The sequence below is a fragment of the Macrotis lagotis genome, chromosome X (assembly GCF_037893015.1).
Source record: "Macrotis lagotis isolate mMagLag1 chromosome X, bilby.v1.9.chrom.fasta, whole genome shotgun sequence".
Taxonomy (NCBI): domain Eukaryota; kingdom Metazoa; phylum Chordata; class Mammalia; order Peramelemorphia; family Peramelidae; genus Macrotis; species Macrotis lagotis.
Window position 1 is genome coordinate 158,478,555 of NC_133666.1, and position 18,177 is coordinate 158,496,731.

Genomic DNA, 18,177 nt, shown 5'->3' on the forward strand with positions numbered 1-18,177 from the left:
AATACAACCAAAATTATAAGTAAAACAGAAAATTGGAAAAAATTTGCAAGTATCTCTGATAAAGTCCTCATTTTTCAAATATAGAGACATTTGAATCAGATTTATTAAAAATACAAATCATTTCCTAATAGTCATAGGATGTGAACAATTTTCAGAAAAAGAAATCAAAGCTATCTATTTATATGAAAAAATTCTCTAAATCACTATTGATTAGAGAATTGCAAATTAAAATAGTTCTGAGGCATCACATTTATCAGATTGGCTAATATGACAAAAAAAGGAAAATGTTGAAAGTGTTGGATGTTGGAGGGGATGTGGGAAAACTGGAACACTAATGTATGGTTGGTGAAATTGTGAACTGATCCAACCATTCTGGAGAGCAATTTGGAACCATGTACAAAGGATTATAAAACTCTGCAAACCCTCTGATACCCCTCATGCTATGTCTATATCCCAAAGACATCCAAAAAAAGGAAAAAGGTCTGTTTGTATAAGAAGTATTTATAGCAGGTTCTTTTTGTGGTTGCTAAGAACCAGAAATCAAAGGGATGCTCTTCAGTTGGGTAATGGCCAATTAAGCTGTGTATATATGATTATAATGAAATATTATTGTGCTATAATAGGTATGGTAGGATGATTTCAGAAAAATCTGTAAAGTCTTAACATGAACTGATACATAATAAAGTGAACAGTCTTAACATGAACTGATGCATAGTGAAGTGAATAGCTTCAGGAAAATGTTGTACACAGTAGCAACAATATTGTTCAATGAATTGTGAATGACTTAGCCATTCTCAACAATATATAATAATTTACAACAGTCCCAAAGGACAAGCCTACTGTCTGCTTCCAGAGAATGAACTGACAGAGTTTGAATACAAATTGGAAGCATATTATTTTTTAACTTTCTTTTTTTCACTTTTTTTCCTTTTATTTGAGTCATCTTGTACAAAATGTGTAGTATGGAAATGTTTTATATAATTACACATACCATTTATCAATTGGGGAATGACTTGTAACCTTATAAATTTGAGCACCAAATTCTTAAAGGAAAACTTAAATGCATTATAGAGGAAATAGTAAGACTGCAATAGTCAGGGACTTCAGTTTATAGTCCTAGATATATCTAAACAAAAAATAAAGAAGAAAGAAGTTAAGGAGATGAATAGCATTTTTGAAGCACTTTAAGATTTTCAAAGTACTTTACAAACTTTATCTCATTTTATTCTCACACAACAACTCTGCTAGGTAGGTATTATTATTATCTTCATTTTACAGAGGAAGAAACAGAGGCAGAGAAGTTAAATGACTTGCTCATGATGTCATTGAGAATAAGTGTGAGGCTAGATTTGAACTCAGGTCTTCCTGAGTCTAGGTCCAGTTGGTTTAAACAAAGAAGAATTAAATTTATCAGCCTGCAACTTGTGGGCTAGATTTGGACTACTTGATTCTGAAATGCAGATTGTTTAAGATTTTTAGCAAAAGCAAAACAAGACATAGCCCAAGAGCCAGTTAGCACACAAGAACTAATTGGTCAATAGGGTCAAACAGCCTAATGCTGTGGTGTAATTAGCTCCTATTGTTGTACTAGTTGATTTAGTAGTTATTTTCATTATAAAAAATTCACATAACCCACATTATATTTCTTATCATTAATTATTTCTGTTGTGTTATATATTTCTCCATATATATGCATATATATATTATTATTATTATAATATCCACTGCTGAAAAATCTTGGATGTCTCTGAAATGAGAAATGGAGGACACCATAGATAGATAATTGGAATTGGAATAGGAAATTCCTGAATTTGAATCCTGTCTCTTCCACTTACTAATTGCCCATAAATAAGTCATTTAATAGCTTTGATCTTCGATTTCCTCATCTATAAAATGGAGATAAAAATACCTGTAGTACCAACTTCACAAGGTTGTTATGATGTTAAAATGAAACATGCAGTTAAAGCACTGTACAGTCCTTGAAAGTTTGCTAATAATGTCATGATGAAAGACAGCTTCTTTCCTTTTTTTCTCCATTTTTCCCTTGCATACTACTTTGGGTTTTGTTTTATGATTTTATATTTGAACCAAAGCAGCATCTCTGAGAAGTGGAATCTAGAATTATTCCTGGCCAGAATTACCCCCCACCCAAACAAAATCTAGATTAATTTTAGAGAACCTCCATGTGTAATTTGTGAATGGAATAGGAACATGACTTGAAAAATGAAATGCCTTTTATAATATTCTGCATTATGTATTGATTTATGAATTCAGAAGAGGCAGATAGAGTGTCAGGCCAGAAGTCAGGAAAACTTACTGTCCAGGGTTCAAATTTGACTTTAGATACTGACTCTGTGATCCTGTGTAGGTCATTTTACCTAATTGCTTCAGTTTCCTCATCTGTAAAATGAGCTGAAGAAGGATATAGTAAACCACTCCAATATATCTCTACCAAGAAACTACAAATGGAATCATGGAGAGTTAGTCATGATTGAAAATAACCAATCACTATCAAATACAAACCCAGTGCCTCATATGTCATAAACAATGCTAGATGCTGGGGTATAAGGACAAAAGGTAAATAATCTGTGCCTTTAAGGAGTTTACATTCTATTGCTCAAGAAAGCATGTGTTTGCATGCAATACATATAGATATGTACATACATACATACATACATACATAAACAAAAGAATTTTGGAGGAAGAGGGACCCTAATAAGTTTTCAGGTAGAAACTGGCATGTGTAAGAGAAGATGAGAGCAGGCAGTGTATTCTAGGCAGGGGGGAATAAATGGTGCAAAGACCTGGTAAGTAAAGACAGTGTCCTTTGTGAGGAAAAACAAGACAGCAGGCCATTGTTCTTAAACAAAACAAAGCTAATTATGTTTGAAAATATTGAAATAAAACTGGTTTGTGTATTAGTTTTTTGTTAGTGTTTAAAACTGTTCATTTGCATTTTGAACATTGTGTGCATTTGAACAGTAATTTTAAATAAAATATTTATCTTTCTTTTTTTAGGCGAATGTATGTCCAAGGTTTTTAGGATTTAGCAGACTTTTTATGTTTAGAAATGATAGGATAGAAACTTGATCTGTGGTTTTATTGATTATAGGGTACTTGAAGCTGAGGAAACTCCCTCTTCCAATTCAGTTTGGTATCTTCTCTCCAACTCATAGTCTTAGAAAGTTTCCTGGACTGAGAGATTACGTGATTTATCTAGTGTCACCCAGACATGATGTTTCAGGACTTGAGCCAGTGTCTTCTTGATCTATGTCTGGTTCTGTCCATTACTGATTCCACACTTCCTTGAGAAAGGATAAATAAAATAATTCTATTTATACTTTTCAATTTTTAGGGTTTTTTATTTTTTGTTAAGATGCAGTCCTTTGAAGTTTGAGGAGTTACAGGTACAAATGATTAGAACTCAAAATCTGAGAGATCACATAGAACAAATTTTTCTGTGCTATGGTCGGCAAGTCTTTCCACTTCTTTAACTGTTTATATTTAACAACTTCAAGCTGAGGGTAGAAATACAAACTTGGAGTCACAGTGGCCAGGACTTATAGAAAGCTTTCTCTTAATATTATAATCATTTGTTTCCAAGTCATTAAAACTTATTACTGGAACTTAAAAATCTCTTCTTATTACAGAACTCCAAAAATGAATTTTACTTGTTGAAGATTTTTATAGGATTTAGAACTGGAGTGAACCTTAGAGATCATCTAGTCCTCATTTATTTAAAATGAGACCTAGAAGAGACTTGATCATGAACACAGAAGTGGAAAGTATTAGAGCCAGGAATTGTTGTTGAAATGTTGATAAGGTTGTTACATACTTAAATAATAACTTATTTTGCTTTTCTTTTTTTTTTTTTAAGTCTATTCCTATAGTGGAAAAGAGCTTATATGCTTTAATCAGTTCTCTCTTTTCGTTGTTGGCTCTGGAGGGTTTGGTGGAAAGAAAACATCAAATAAAGCCAAGGTAAGCTTAAGTTTTATTGCTGAAAACCATGTATATCTCATTTAAATGTTCATGTTAAAGTCATGAGCTTATGATTTCCATACACCATCGTTTCCCTTTTAGACTCCACTTATCCAGAATGTCTAGTGAGTTTGCTGTGAAAATGTTTGAAAGCAGGAGCTCAGGAATGTCAGACTAGAGGGTCATTTGGTCTTGCACTGCTAGGGCAATCCCAGGTGGGACTCAAAATTCAATAAATCTGTGAGCTTTTTTGGGGTGAATTAATTAAATGTTTGATGAAATATAGCAAACAAATTATGTTCTACTATCCAAATTGTCCTTGACAGAGAAAAGGTTCTCCATCACTTAATTGAAAAAGTATCTAGGAGAGAATTGTTTTCAAGCACTTCAGTAGCATTCATCTCATAAAAGATAAAATTCAGAATCTCAGTATTGGAAGGGACTACAGAACCTATCTCATCCAGCTTATATCTGAAAATGAACCTCTTAGATTCCATTATTAAGAATTCATTCACACTGTGCTGAAAGCCCTTGGGGGGAGAATTCACAGTCTTCCAAGTGATCCATTCTTCTAAGAATTAGGAAGTTTTGTATTATGTCTAGCCTAACTCTAACCTTTTTTAACTCTGACTCATTATTCCTAGTTTTGCCCTCTGGGGCTAGGCAGAACAAAGACTTTCACTTAACAGCCCTTCAGATATTTAAAGCCATATATCTTGTTCCCCTTAAGTCTCCTCCAATTAGCTCTCCTAGTTCTTTCACTTCCTCTTGTGTCTTAATTCTGTTTGATTTTTTCTGGGTGCTCCCAGTTCTTATTGGCCTTTCTAAAATGTGGTATTAAGAATTGAACATAGTATTCCAGACATAGTCTCACAAAGGCAAAGTATTAATCACCAAGTATTTATAAAATACCTACTATATATGCCAGACACAATGCTAGTTGTTGGGGATAAAAATATGGTGAGCAACAGTTCCTCCTTGAAAAGAATTTGCAGTTTAATGAGGAGACAACAGGTACTCCTGTATGTATTGAAATATTTACATATATCCTGAGTAAATCTAAAGAGAGTAAAACACAATCTATATGGAATAGGTTGAGAGGGAGGGCACTAGTAGTTGGATATGTCAGGAAGGTTTTTATGTAGAACTGTATTGTAAAGGAAAAGAGAGATTCTATGAGGCAGAAATGAAGGGAACACTTCTTAATTCACAGGTTGCTGCAGAAGTCCAATAGGTTACTACAGAAAGCTCACAGGTTGCCACAAAAAGTTCACAGGTTTGGTTCTTTGACAAGGTAAAGAAAGTGAATTTTTTTTAAAGGATAGTGAGTTTAAGCAGAGAAGAGACAGCAGCAAGCTGGACTGAGGAAGATAGCAAAGACAGTTAAAGGGAAACAAAGGAAGTAGCCACAAGACAATGACTGGGCTTAAATTCTCATGGATCTAGTCACATGGAGCTGAGATAAAAATGGGTCCAGCTCCATGGAGAAGGGGGTTGGCCAACTCTTTATAGAGAGCCTAGCCCACCTCCCATGCAGGGAGGAAGCCAAGGAGTAGCCTCCCCCATGTGACAGGAATTAGGCATTTACCTTGGAAGGTTAAGAGCCAGATGGTGGAGGAGGGGTAGGGGGAAGAAGCTGAGGTTGCCCACTGTTATCTTAATGAATTAACATTTGAGAAAAGGATTAAACTGAACAATGGAAAAGGAGTCAGGGACCAACAGAAAAATGTCTGATAAGCATAGATAATAGTTCCTTTAATCCTTAAAGAGTAAAACCATTTTTCCTGTAGAGACTGTTAGTTGCTTATGGACTTGGTGAATAACAAAAGGCCTTGGGGAGGTGCCTGAGAGAAAGTGAGAAAGGAGAAATAGCCATAAGAGCTGGCTTAGACTTGAGTTGGACCACCTGGAATAGAGGTTCCAGAGGGCCTTGGGCTGGAGCACATGGTTCCAGTTTAGGGAGAGGAAGAAAATGTCCATCTTTTAAGGGAGAACAAAGGGAGGAGAGAGCTTCTTTTCTGTAGTGGGTTGGACAAGGGTGGCACTTGGGGAGTGGTTTAACACCTGACTCCAGGTACTCTCCAATACCCAGGCCACAGGGGGTGTTCTCCAAGGAGGGGCCAAGACAAGGCTCATTGGGCATGGGCAAACAAGGACCCACCAGTCCTCCCTGTCCCAAAGTGTGTGACCTTTAAGTCTAACACATCATTTCCTGTGATCAAGCTTGGCCAAGGTTGAAGGTGAAAGGCAAGAGGAAGTGTTTTCCTATACCCACAGTTCCCTGTCTCATAAGGATTCTTTCCTTTTAGGACTTCAACTAAGGAAACTTCTTTTGAAACTTCTTTTGACCCCAGACTTTGTAATAATTCAATAGATGCTTCTCACTGATGACTCTCTTTGTACTCAGCTAAAATAGGTAATGTCATTCCAAAATTATGGCTTTACCCTTGTTCAGGATTAAGTTAAGCAAGTGATGGTGTGCTAATTAATGAAATCACTGTACAAAAGGGCCACTGCCCTATTTGGATGTGTCCTAGCTCAACATCTTTGGGGATTTCTGGCCAGAATTTTTTTTTTTAAACGAGTCCTAGGAAAATGTAACTAAAAGGATTTAACAACTTCCTTGGAAAAAAGACATGTTTTTTTTTGCAATTTAACTTAGCAAACTTGTGGAACTACCAGATCGTGGTCATATTATATAGTTTGTGTGAGACATAGATTAGTTTTTTTGTCATTAAAAAATAAACCTGCACCATACTTTTGTTTCTTTTGAAGTATTATATTAGAAAAGGCCCTTCCTTGCTTTTCTTTAGGTACATTCAGTTTAATCTGATGGCTGCAATCTTTGCCCTCAGGTAACTTAGAATTAGTTTCTCATGTTGACTTCTTTATCTTTGAGGGAAATGGATAAGGGAAAAGCATAGCCTGTTTTTTTATTTTCCTTTTTTTTAAGATTTTTTTTCAAGGCAATGGTGTTAAGTGGCTTGCCCAAGGCCACACAGCTAGGTAATTATTAAGTGTCTGAGACTGGATTTGAACCCAGGTACTCCTGACTCCAGAGCCGGTGCTTTATCCACTGCGCCACCTAGCCGCCCCCTGTTTTTTTTCCTTGATAAATTTTCTTAGAAGGAATGAAATTATGAAAAACCCTTCACATTTCTATGGCACTTTCAAGTCTATAAAACTTTTTTTTGCAAACAGATGAGGTGGATAATGTAAATAATATCCCGACTTTTCAGATAAAGACCAAGGAACAAGGAAATTAATGACTTTCCGAAGTTAGTAAGCTAGTAAGTAGTTTTTTACTTTCCACCTGAAGATTCTCAATTGTGTTAATGAGCCTGCTGAACTGGGGATACTCCCTTCTACACGTTCTGCACCCCCTAAATCTATTGAAGTTCCAAGACTCTTGCAGTCTTTGGCCTTGGTTTTAGCATCAAAGCTAAACCCACCAAATAACTATACAGATTTACTCCAGAGAAAGAAGTGGAGATAATACAAATATGGACTCCAGATAACCTTTAACTCAGTAATTATACTATACCATAAGGTGAACAGTCATGCATATGGGCTGTGAATCATTAGGGTGAGAGAAATTAGTTTCCAATGCTGTGCTATTTGATTATTAATCATGATTTGTAATATTCCTTTTGTTGTTCAGAAGGCTAGCTTAGAGAGAAACCTCTCACTGATAAAGAATATCAGAAGCATAATACCTTTTCTCCAGGTATCTGAGCAGGACCTCATCCAATTAGAAATCTGAATTTTGTCTGCAGGATGGGATCCAGTTTTGTTCTTGGTCCTTCCCTGAGAATAAAAGCTCCTGTTCTTGCTCTCTTTCATTAGAGTTTAGGGTGACTTAACTCATGAAGAAGAAACCAGACTAGAGAGAACCTGATGGGTCCCCAGGTTGCTGAAGGGAGCTCATACCTTATGACCAGGCCACATTCTTAACCCTCCTTGCCTTTTTGATATAGTCATGACCACTCCCCCCCACCCCTGTATAAGAATTTGATTGGGAAGGACTGAGAATTTTTAGTCTATCTCTTCAGTAAATGTTCATCAATCAGATTTAAGTTTCACTTGTCAGGGAATTCCCTCTAAAAAAGAACACACTGATTTAAGGTGTTTCAGAGTCTCCCTTGGCATCTTTGATTACCAAGAGAAATCATGACCCTTAATTTATTGATTATTGACTAATCTATTTAATAAATTGATTTTTATTATCTGAAACTTTGTCTCTTGGAATTTTTACTCTTCACAAGGGGAATCTTTAAATAAGATACAAATATATCAGCAATGAGTTCTAGTTAATAAAAATATGACCTTTAACAAAAATGATCCTAAATATAAGTCATAGAAGCATTCTTCTAAAAGATCACATTTGATCACTTCTTCAAAGTCTGCCTTTATGTATGGTAGACTTAAGTACCAGCTAATGGAGGAGAGGAAGATGTTGAAGAGAGCTGGAGAAAAAAGTCAGCTCTCTACTATTTGGCTTAACTCCAGAAAGAGTAGCATTAGGTTAGCAAGCAAAATTAGGAGGGATGATCCTACCTTTCCAGGACCACCAGAAAGAAAAGAGAGAAAAACAGAAACAGCTCTTAGAATCCCTTCCTAGCAGCAAAGCTAGAAAGCAAGGGTAGGAACAGACCACTAGACTCTTTTTGTTTTGACAGCAAGTAGGCAGGAGAGAGTAGAAATAGGGCCAGTTTGTTGTTCCCTTCTCAGGGAGATGCAAGCCAAGAGTGACAGTAAGAAATTCTGATTCGGGGCCCAAAGTCTAGGAACTGCCTAAATTTATGGTTAAACTAGGTCCCACATGTAGTCATGTAACCCTTCTCAGCTCTACTTTTCTAAGAGTGAATACCGTGCTATCTGTATTAGAAATTGTATCTATCCAAGTTGAAAGCTATAAAAGCAGGTAACAATTTGGGAGAATCTATCAATAGTTAAGTATGTGTCAGGAACTGTGCTAGATACCTGAGAAACAAATATAGTCAATGAAACAATCTCTAGTTGGAAGAGATTTATATTCTAATGAGGAAGCCAGAGAGGACACATATGTAAGTATCTACGAAAGTAAATATGAAGAGAGCAAATACAAATAAATATGAAGTAGTTATGTACAAAGCAGTTTGAGAAGAAAAGCATTAGTAACTGGAAATCTGGAAAAAAGACTTCATGTGGAAGGTGGAGCTTGAACTGCTTGACTTTGAAGGGGAGACAGGGAGTCTATGAGATGGGGGTAAGTAAGGAGGGCATTCCAGAATGGAGGAAGGTTGCTAAAAGGTATTGAGATATGAGTGTTGGGTGTGAGGAACAGAAAATGACAGCAATTAAAGTGTCAGAAGTGGACTATCAAGGCTGAAAAGAGAAGACTGAGGCCAGGTTGTGGAAAAACTTATAGAAAGAGGAATTTTTAGTTTTAAGAATTAAAGAAGCAATAGGAATTTATTGAATTAAGGCAGTGACATAATCAAACTATTTAAGGAAAATCATTTTTGTGGCAATATGTAGGATAGACTGGAGTAGGGAGACTTTAGACAGGAGTCCATTGCAATAATATAGGCAGGAAGTAATGAGGTCCTGAATTAAGGTGACTGTGTGAGAGGACATGAAAGATGTTATGAAGATAGAAATGCAAAGGTTTGGCAGTTGATTGTATATATGGGGTGAAGGAGAGAAAGAATTCAAGAATAATGCCAAGGTTATAAACTTAGGAGACTGAAAGAATGGCAGTGCCTTTGACAAAAATAAGAAAGTTTGGATGAGAGCAGAGTTTTTGGGAAAAGATCATGAGTTCTGATTTAAGACAGGTTGAGTTCAAGATGTCTCTGGAACATCCAATTTGAAATAATTCCTTTTAAGTAAGAAGAAATTGTTCCCTTCTCTCAGGGTCCATATGGTTAAGAAGGTTCTGTCGGGTGGCTAGGTGGTGCAGTGGATAAAGCACCAGCCTGGAGTCAGGAGTACCTGGGTTCAAATCCTATCTCAGACACTTAATAATTACCTAGCTGTGCGGCCTTGGGCAAGCCACTTAACCCCATTTGCCTTGCAAAAAAACCCAAACTCTAGAAGGTTCTGTCCTCCTTTGTGTTAGGAAGTTGCCCTCTCAGGTTCTGACCCAACAGGAATGTTAATGAATATTCCTGTTCTGGAAGAAGCTGTGTAGGATTATATCTTTATGTTATTGCAAGGGATTGTAGAGATGGTGATCCTGTCTAATTGGTAATCTGCTCCCTTTTGAGGGAGACAATTCCATATTTTTGACTGCTCTAATTGTTAGGAATTTTTTCTTTATACCCAACAAGAATGTTAATGCTGGGTATCAGTTTCAGGACACATAAATGTCTAGACAGACTAGAATGGATGACAAATACTTTACTGAAATACAGACTTGTCAGGCCTAGTTGTTAAACTGTTCAGTTTTTGATATAGTAAAATATTTCATGGAATCTAATTTTCAATTATTTGCATTGCATATTATATTTGCTGTCTTGGAAAGATTTCTTCCCACCTACTTTACCTCTGATGGAAATTCCTCATATTTGTTGAGTTACTGAGACTTTCCTTTTCCCAGAGTACTTAGTTAGACCTCTTTTCCTTCTTCAGTAGAACAAATAGGATCTACTTTGATTTTGACTTTTCTTAATTAATTCTTACCCAGAAGCAAAAGATATTATTGCATATCCAGAGGATGTGGGTGTGGATCCAGGTCATGAGCAAGGGAAGGTGTTGGATTTGGGGTCTGAGTGTCTGGGTTCAAATTCTAATTCTGCTACTTCCTGTCTGTGTGATTTTTGACAAAGTTACTTAAACTCCCTGGGGTCTCATTTTACCCATTTGTAAATTGAGAATATATTTAGTGACTTTTAAATTTCTTTGTAGTTTTAAACTACTTTTTTTTCCAATTACGTACAAAGATAAATTTTAATATTCATTCGTTTGCAAGTTTTTGAGTTCCACATTTTTCTACCACCTTTCCTTCCCTCCACCTTCTTTATGGCAGTAAACAATCTTATATAGATTTTGTGCATATGTATGATTCTTTGATTTGAAGGCCTCTGCTTTTCCTGCTGCAAATTGCTGTGGTATATATTCTGAGGGCAACAGTGGGACAAATGAGCAGAAATACATCATATACCAGATTAGCAAATGCTGAACCCTGAAAAGGGCAAAGACAAAAACATTTGCCTGTACACTGGGAGATGAACCAAACCAACAGAGTTAGATTCAGGAAAAGCTAAATACTGAATATAGAAGAAGATGAGCTGAATTTGAGGGAATAGTTTCCTAAAAATTCATCTTGCTCAATGAGTTTAGTTCCCTTAGGTTTTTTTTTTTTTTTGCAAGGCAAATGGGGTTAAGTGGCTTGCCCAAGGCCACACAGCTAGGTGATTATTAAGTGTCTGAGACCAGATTTTGAACCCAGGTACTCCTGACTCCAAGGCTAGTGCTTTATCCATTAAGCCACCTAGCTGCCCCTCCCTTAGGTTTTAGTGTTGGTTCATCTTTTCTCCTCCTCCCAGTTCTCCCAGGGACCTAGACCTGTGGACAATTTCTTTTCACCTTCTCTCCTCTTGATGAATTCCTAGTTCTTTTATTTTTGGATTAAAGAACCAAATGCCTCTAGCTAGTGTCCACCTCAGGCTAAATTAAGACATTATGTTTGCATATATGCATATCTTTTTTGACTTGTGATTTCTTTGTTATACACTCCTCACTTTCAGTCAGAATCTGCTTGCATTTTAGTCTCAGAGAGGTGCCTGAGGGCACTGAAGTTAAGAGATTTGCTCAGTCATACAATACTAAACTTCTGAGGTAGGATTAAAACTCACATGTTGTGAATTCTAGTACACTGTACTGTGCATCTCTTAAATTATTTTGAGAAACATATCTTTACATTGTTAAAGTGATATGCAGATGTGAGTTATTATTACTTAAAATATTTTTTTGCTCAAAGTTATAGTTTAATTAGTGAAGGGAGTTTATGATGCAACTTTTATCATAGAAACAGATTTTTGTTCTATAATTTACAGTTATAGAGAATTGTCAGAAGTACTGGGAGAGGTTAAGTGATTTTTCTAAACTAGGATACATCAGGATTGGGACTTGAACCCAGATTTTCCTGATTTCCACCTCAGATTTTCCTGACTCCAAAGCCAGTTTTCTATTACTCTGTGCTGTCTCTGTTTTTTTTTTTTTTACATACTGCATTAGTATTTAAGAATTTTTAATGTTTTGATGTTTCATTATATTTTTCTTTCAGGTCACTGTGCCACTACCAAAGAGATCACCTGATGCTGTAGTTACAGACACCACCTCACTCAATCAAGTAAGATTTCATTTTGAGTATATGAAAATTTACATCATTTGTTTTAATAGAAACTTCTTGCTGAGGTTTTTCATTTCTTTCCTTTCTCTAATATGTTATATTGTATTCTTTGTTAGACCTTTCCCATATTTCTTCAAGTAGAATTTCAAATGAAAAAAAGCAGTAAGCTTTAGCTTGACTGCCCCCACTCTAATGCCCCAACATACTAATATTTTCCTTGCCTTTTTCCTGTCATATTTTTTGCTAGACCCTCTACTTCCATTTCTTCCATAGTTTTATTAGTCCTTAACCCTATACAGTATGGTTTCTGCTGCCCACCTCTTTATCAGAAGAACTGATTGAAGTTCACCAGTGATAGCCTTCTTGTTTAATCCAGTAGCTTTTGCTCTGTCCTTATTTTCCTCGACTAGACAAAGACTTCACCTTTTAATGTCTTGGACCTTTAGCAGTCCAGGGAAGCCTAGGGACTCCTTTGCAAAATAATATTTTTTAATTCATAAAATAAAATATATAGGATTACAAAGGAAGCAAATTATATTGTAATACATTTGTAATTAAAAAAAATCAGTTTCCTGGTTAGGAACCCTTTTCCTAAATTTAAAACTGAAATTAATTGTTTATCACCCTCTCCTTGAATTTCTCTTTACTGGTTCACTTTCTTCATAATTATGGGAGTCTCTAAGATTTGTTTGACTCTATTCTTTTTTCTTAATTTTTCCCCTTAGTTAATTATTTTGGTAGGGCTTCTGCCATTAACTCTGATGATAATTCTTACTTTATGCCTTCATTCTGATTCTCTCACCTGAGCTCCTATCCCTTGTTCCCAACTCTATTAATTATTTATATGTAACATACTTCAATTTGAGCTCATCATCTTTTTTTCTAACAGAAAGTTGCCCCTTTTAGTTTTCTTGTCTCTGATGGCATCATTTTCTATTATCCTTGCTTAATTTATTGTTTCTTTTCTCTTTCTAGCTGGTGACTTAGTCCTTTTGAGTTTTCTTTCAAAACCTCTCTTTAAAAACATGCATATAACATAAACTCACCATTTTACATATAATAACCATCTTTTGTTTTTCTTTGTATATTGAAATGTCCATGTTTTGTTTTTAATAAAAAAAGGGAAATTTTATAAAATTAATTTACTTTGTCACTAATAGGAAAACCAACAGAACAATCTCTTCGTTCTATCCCTTCCTGTCTAGATCAAGGGATGTGTTATTCTAACAGTATCCTGATTTTTCTCTCTGATCTTCTCCTCTGTATCCTCCATTCTCTGCCTCCCTTTCAAGGCTAACAAATCAAGCAAGTCTTGTTTACAAGTATTTTTTAAGAAGTAATTTCCAGCAGAGCAATATATGTAGATATCTTCTGGAATGAATGTAAGCTCATTGAGTATAGTGATTATAATTTAATTGTGCTTCCCAGTGTGTGGGACAAATGCCACTTAAATAAATTTTGGAGATCTCTCAAGGTATGAAGAGAAAGTTTTATTTGTTTCTGGAGGAACGGACCCCAATCAATTACAGACATTGAGGCAAAAGCAAAAAACCCAAGAATCACATTTATCCTAATGCAACCCACCTCCCACTGACCTACCCTTATTAATGAGAAATGTGGTCTTCACAATCTAGACACATAAATTAATCCAAAGAAAAGAACATATAATTCAAACAAAAACCAGAATATCTCTTCAGCCCCAGGAATTGAATGGACATCCAGACTTCAACAGATAAGGTGGGGTCAATTGACTCTTCACCAGTATCCCAGAAATTGTTTGTCAGGGAAAGAGGGGCACATAGTTAACTATTTTCCAATCTATAATATTCTGCTGAAGAAATCTCAGACTTTATCCCACTCATCAGGGCCTAGCTCAGTGCCTGCCCAAAAGAGACACATAATAATAAAAAATAATTGATTAATAAAACTGATCTTACTGAGTAAACCGTGTTGTCTCCACAAACTCATAATTGTCCCTATGAAATGAGACTTCTGACAGATTTTTTAAAGTTCTGAAAACATCAAAAGTTTTATTGGATCATTTTTCACAAGTGTCAGAAATTTTTATTGTTATGAATTTCTCATTTTTTGTTTGTTTTTCTTACTAGAGCCATGATTATATTGGTATAGGAAACTCCTCATTAAGAAATGATCTCTTGGATTGGTACTTACTCTGCAACTTTTAACTAACTGAGATATAAAATGACTTAACTGGTATGAATAAGAGGTGGGACTAGAATCTAGGTCTTTCAGAGCCTGAGGACAACTCTTTTTTGGCTGCCTCTCAGAAGCTTCTGCATTTGCTAGATATCTTTTCCTTCCAGTGTCATCTATTCCAGATAAATAAATTAAAATAAATTTGGCCAAAATTTTCAATATGAAATTATTATTTGCCATCTGTGAGCTAGTTTTCACACGGTACCCATAGTACTTTCCATGTTCTTAGAAGATCATTTAGTTCAACCCTGTCATTTTATAAATCAAGAAACTGGGGCCAAGAAAAGTTAAGTAAGACTTTTCAAGTGTCACAGAGGTGGTACAGAACAGGATTGGGATTCAAACCCAATTTTTCTTATTTAAAATCTAATCCTCTGTTTCTGGAGGAATCCTCCTAGAGTCAGGAGGAAGGAAGTTTGAATCCACCCTTAGATGCTTGCCACTTAATAGCTGTGTGTCCTTAGGCAAATCACTTAACCCTGATTGCCATCTCCAGATGGATCCAGATGAATCTGGAGGAGAAAGTGAGACTGGTAACAACACAACACCTCCTCACTCAAATCCAATTCATGTGCTTGTCATGACATCCCTGTTGTCATGATCTTCTTTGCGAATAGAGGACAAACAACAGCAAGGATTATTAGACCCTCCAAATCTAAAAACTTTACACCCCCAAATTTTCCCTGGTAAAATTGTGAAACAGACATTTTCTTTATAGTAAGCACCTAGTGCTTTATGTTTGCTCAGAACTTTACACTGAAGAAATCTTTCATTCCCTTTCCATCTTCATTTCTGCCCTGTGTCCCAATGTATTAAGATCTCATCGTACTCTGCTTGTTATGAATCCAATACTCTATAATACCCTATTAATTGTTCATGACTGACAAATTTTTAATGAAATACCCTTCCTAGGTAACATAGTTGCATTTTAATAGGGATCTTTGTGGGAGCAACAGCATAACTCAAAGTAATGACTCCAGTCTTAATTTCAGATACTATGGCAGCATTGTAGAGGAAATATTTTCAGATAAAAGGCTTTTTCCTTCCTCCTTTAACACACTTTATAAAGTTTGGGACTTAGGGCTCTAATTATTCATTTTCCTGTAGTGGTTTTTCTCTATATATTGTTGAAATGTATGGCAAGTTAGCAAAAGGTAGATCTGAATTATCTAAACTTAATTGTTCCTTTGTCCACTCTTGGAATGAAAGTATTTATTCCTGAGTATTCTTTGGTTTTATTCTACACACACTTGTGGTTTACATCCCCAAACAAAAGTAAATATGAATTTCTGAAGTTGAAATACATTTGTCCTAATTTTTGCTTCTGACTTTTACTTCTGAGTTTTGCACTGAATTAAAGTGTAAAGCTTACATAAGCTTTATTTAACCATGCAAGCATGACATTTATGTAAAGAGAGAAAGGACGAATAATTAGGCAACTGATACTGTGTTTAATTTTAAGAAAGCAGTAGAAATTATATATGGGGAAAAAAGATAAAATCCAATGTTGCTTGTCTTTCTTCCTCTTGGGGGATAAAAAAGAATTATATTTCCCTGCCTGGAAACACATAAATTTACTCTTTAGCTATCCTCCCATACCTGGGACTTGAGATAGGAGACTTCTTTCCTTTTGCTCTGATTCACTTGGCTTCCTTAACTCCCAATTAAAATCCCACCTTCCACAGGAAGCCTTCCTAATCCTTATCAATTTCAATGCTTTCCCCTCTATTATTATTTCCTATCTATTCTGCTTTGTATATATATATTTATTTGTATAAAGTCTCCCAAATAAATTGTAAGCTCCTTGAGGGCAGGGACTGTCTTTTGCCTCATTTTGCATTCTTAGCACTTAATACATAGTAAGTGCTTAATAATAAATAATACATAAATAATAAAAGCTTATTGATTGAGAGGATAGGAGCAGCCTTAGAAGCTATATATACTGTAACATGAATAGTTTGTTTCTTAATTGAGACAATGTAGCATTGCTACTAGCAAATTTGTAAGAGCGTGCAAACAATCTGCTAGAGCCTTGTAAGGAAAGAAGTAGATCCATTTTGAGAGAATAGAAGTTTATTCTTTAATGCATCTAGATGATTTAGCATGCAGAGAATACAACTCTTACTGCTTCTGAGATAATGTAGTGAATGAGTACCTAATAATAGCACATCTCTGGAAGTTCATTATATTTTGTAGTTTCCCTCTGAGATGCGTAAATTTTGCATTTTCAGGATTTATCTCTACTGGCAATTAAAAATACAATTTCCTGAGCCAAGAGGAATTAGGATGATTACAAATTGCATGTTTTTTTACCTTGCATTGTATAAAACAAGAGAAAGGGAAAGACAACTCTACATTAGTCCACTAATATTTCTTAAGGTCCCTGATAGAGGTTCTCTTGTTATACCTCACTATTTCATAGGAGTTTCTTTAGGTATATGCATTTATTCTTTTTGTTCAAAAGGCCCTATGGGTCTACTTTTAAATATTTATTAAGGTGCTAAAGAGAAGAAATATTTTCCTAAGCAATTTCAATTCATCTTTACAGTTAGAAAATAAAGGAATAAATAAAATAAGGGATACAGTATACTTGTATCCCTAGGGTATAATGAAACAAATGTATACTCTATAATGTAAGTATAATTTCACATCCTCTATAGAAAGAGGATTTTTCTCAAATTATCTCCTTTCTCAATTGGACTGAATGTATTTGTTAGAATTTGTTTGGCATGTTTCCTTTCATAGGCATCTTAAGTGATAGAACTTGGTAAGGACTTCAAGTCCCAAGTCCTATCACCCAGCGGTTGATGATGAGACTTTAGTGAGTCCAGCATTACATTAGTATGGGAAAGGGAAAATACATAAAAGATGGAGAAAGGATGATCACTATCCTATAAGAGTTAGCAAGAGTTAGTAAGAGTTAGTTACTGGGAAGATTATATTCCCTTTTTGGCAAGAAGGATCTGGTTTACTTTTTCTTTTTTAGGTTTTTTTAATTATTATGAACTTAACAAGCCATCAACAAATAAAAACATTTCAGTATACAAAGAAGAAAAAAAGGAATTTATATGAAGCTAAATCTTTATTTTGTACATATTTTTTAAAAATTAGATTTCGGGGTGGCTAGGTGGCATAGGGGATAGAGCACTGGCCCTGGAGTCAGGAGTTCCTGAGTTTAAATCCAGCCTCAGACACTTAATAATTACCTAGCTGTGTGGCCTTGGGCAAGCCATTTAACCCCATTGCCTTGCAAAAACCTAAAAAAAAAAATTAGATTTCAAATTTGGCATGGATATTTTATCACTGTCCTACTTGTCTGTGTTCCTTTCTGAATAGCCTTCTGCTGTCTTCAATGCATTTTTAGTAACCATTGATCCTTTTTTTCTTCCTTTGCTTGCTTGTTTTTTTTTCAATGTCCTACCCTCCAACTTAGGAGATATTTAATATGCATTTTAGAATTCCACCAATCTGGTCTTCACATGCCTCTTAGAAAACTTCCTGTTTTGAGTACTGGCTTTATCATAATGTTCTGGAGAAATAATTATTTAATTTTCTATCAAATAATTTGAATTGTATTGAATCTTCTTTGATTCTCCTTTTCCTCACTTCCTCTTTCCCATCCCATCCCCAGCCTTTTCCAG

General features: G+C 35.4%; 1 protein-coding gene across 2 annotated transcripts in view; it reads left to right on the forward strand.

Moving 5' to 3' along the window:
- The window catches only part of HSD17B4 (hydroxysteroid 17-beta dehydrogenase 4), a 127,945-nt gene that overhangs the window by 87,118 nt on the left and 22,650 nt on the right, over positions 1 to 18,177 (forward strand). For both annotated transcript variants that reach the window (XM_074200888.1, XM_074200889.1), the window contains exons 16-17: positions 3,878 to 3,981; positions 12,254 to 12,319. In XM_074200888.1, coding sequence (XP_074056989.1) covers positions 3,878 to 3,981; positions 12,254 to 12,319 — 170 coding nt within the window. The remainder of the gene's footprint in view (positions 1 to 3,877; positions 3,982 to 12,253; positions 12,320 to 18,177) is intronic.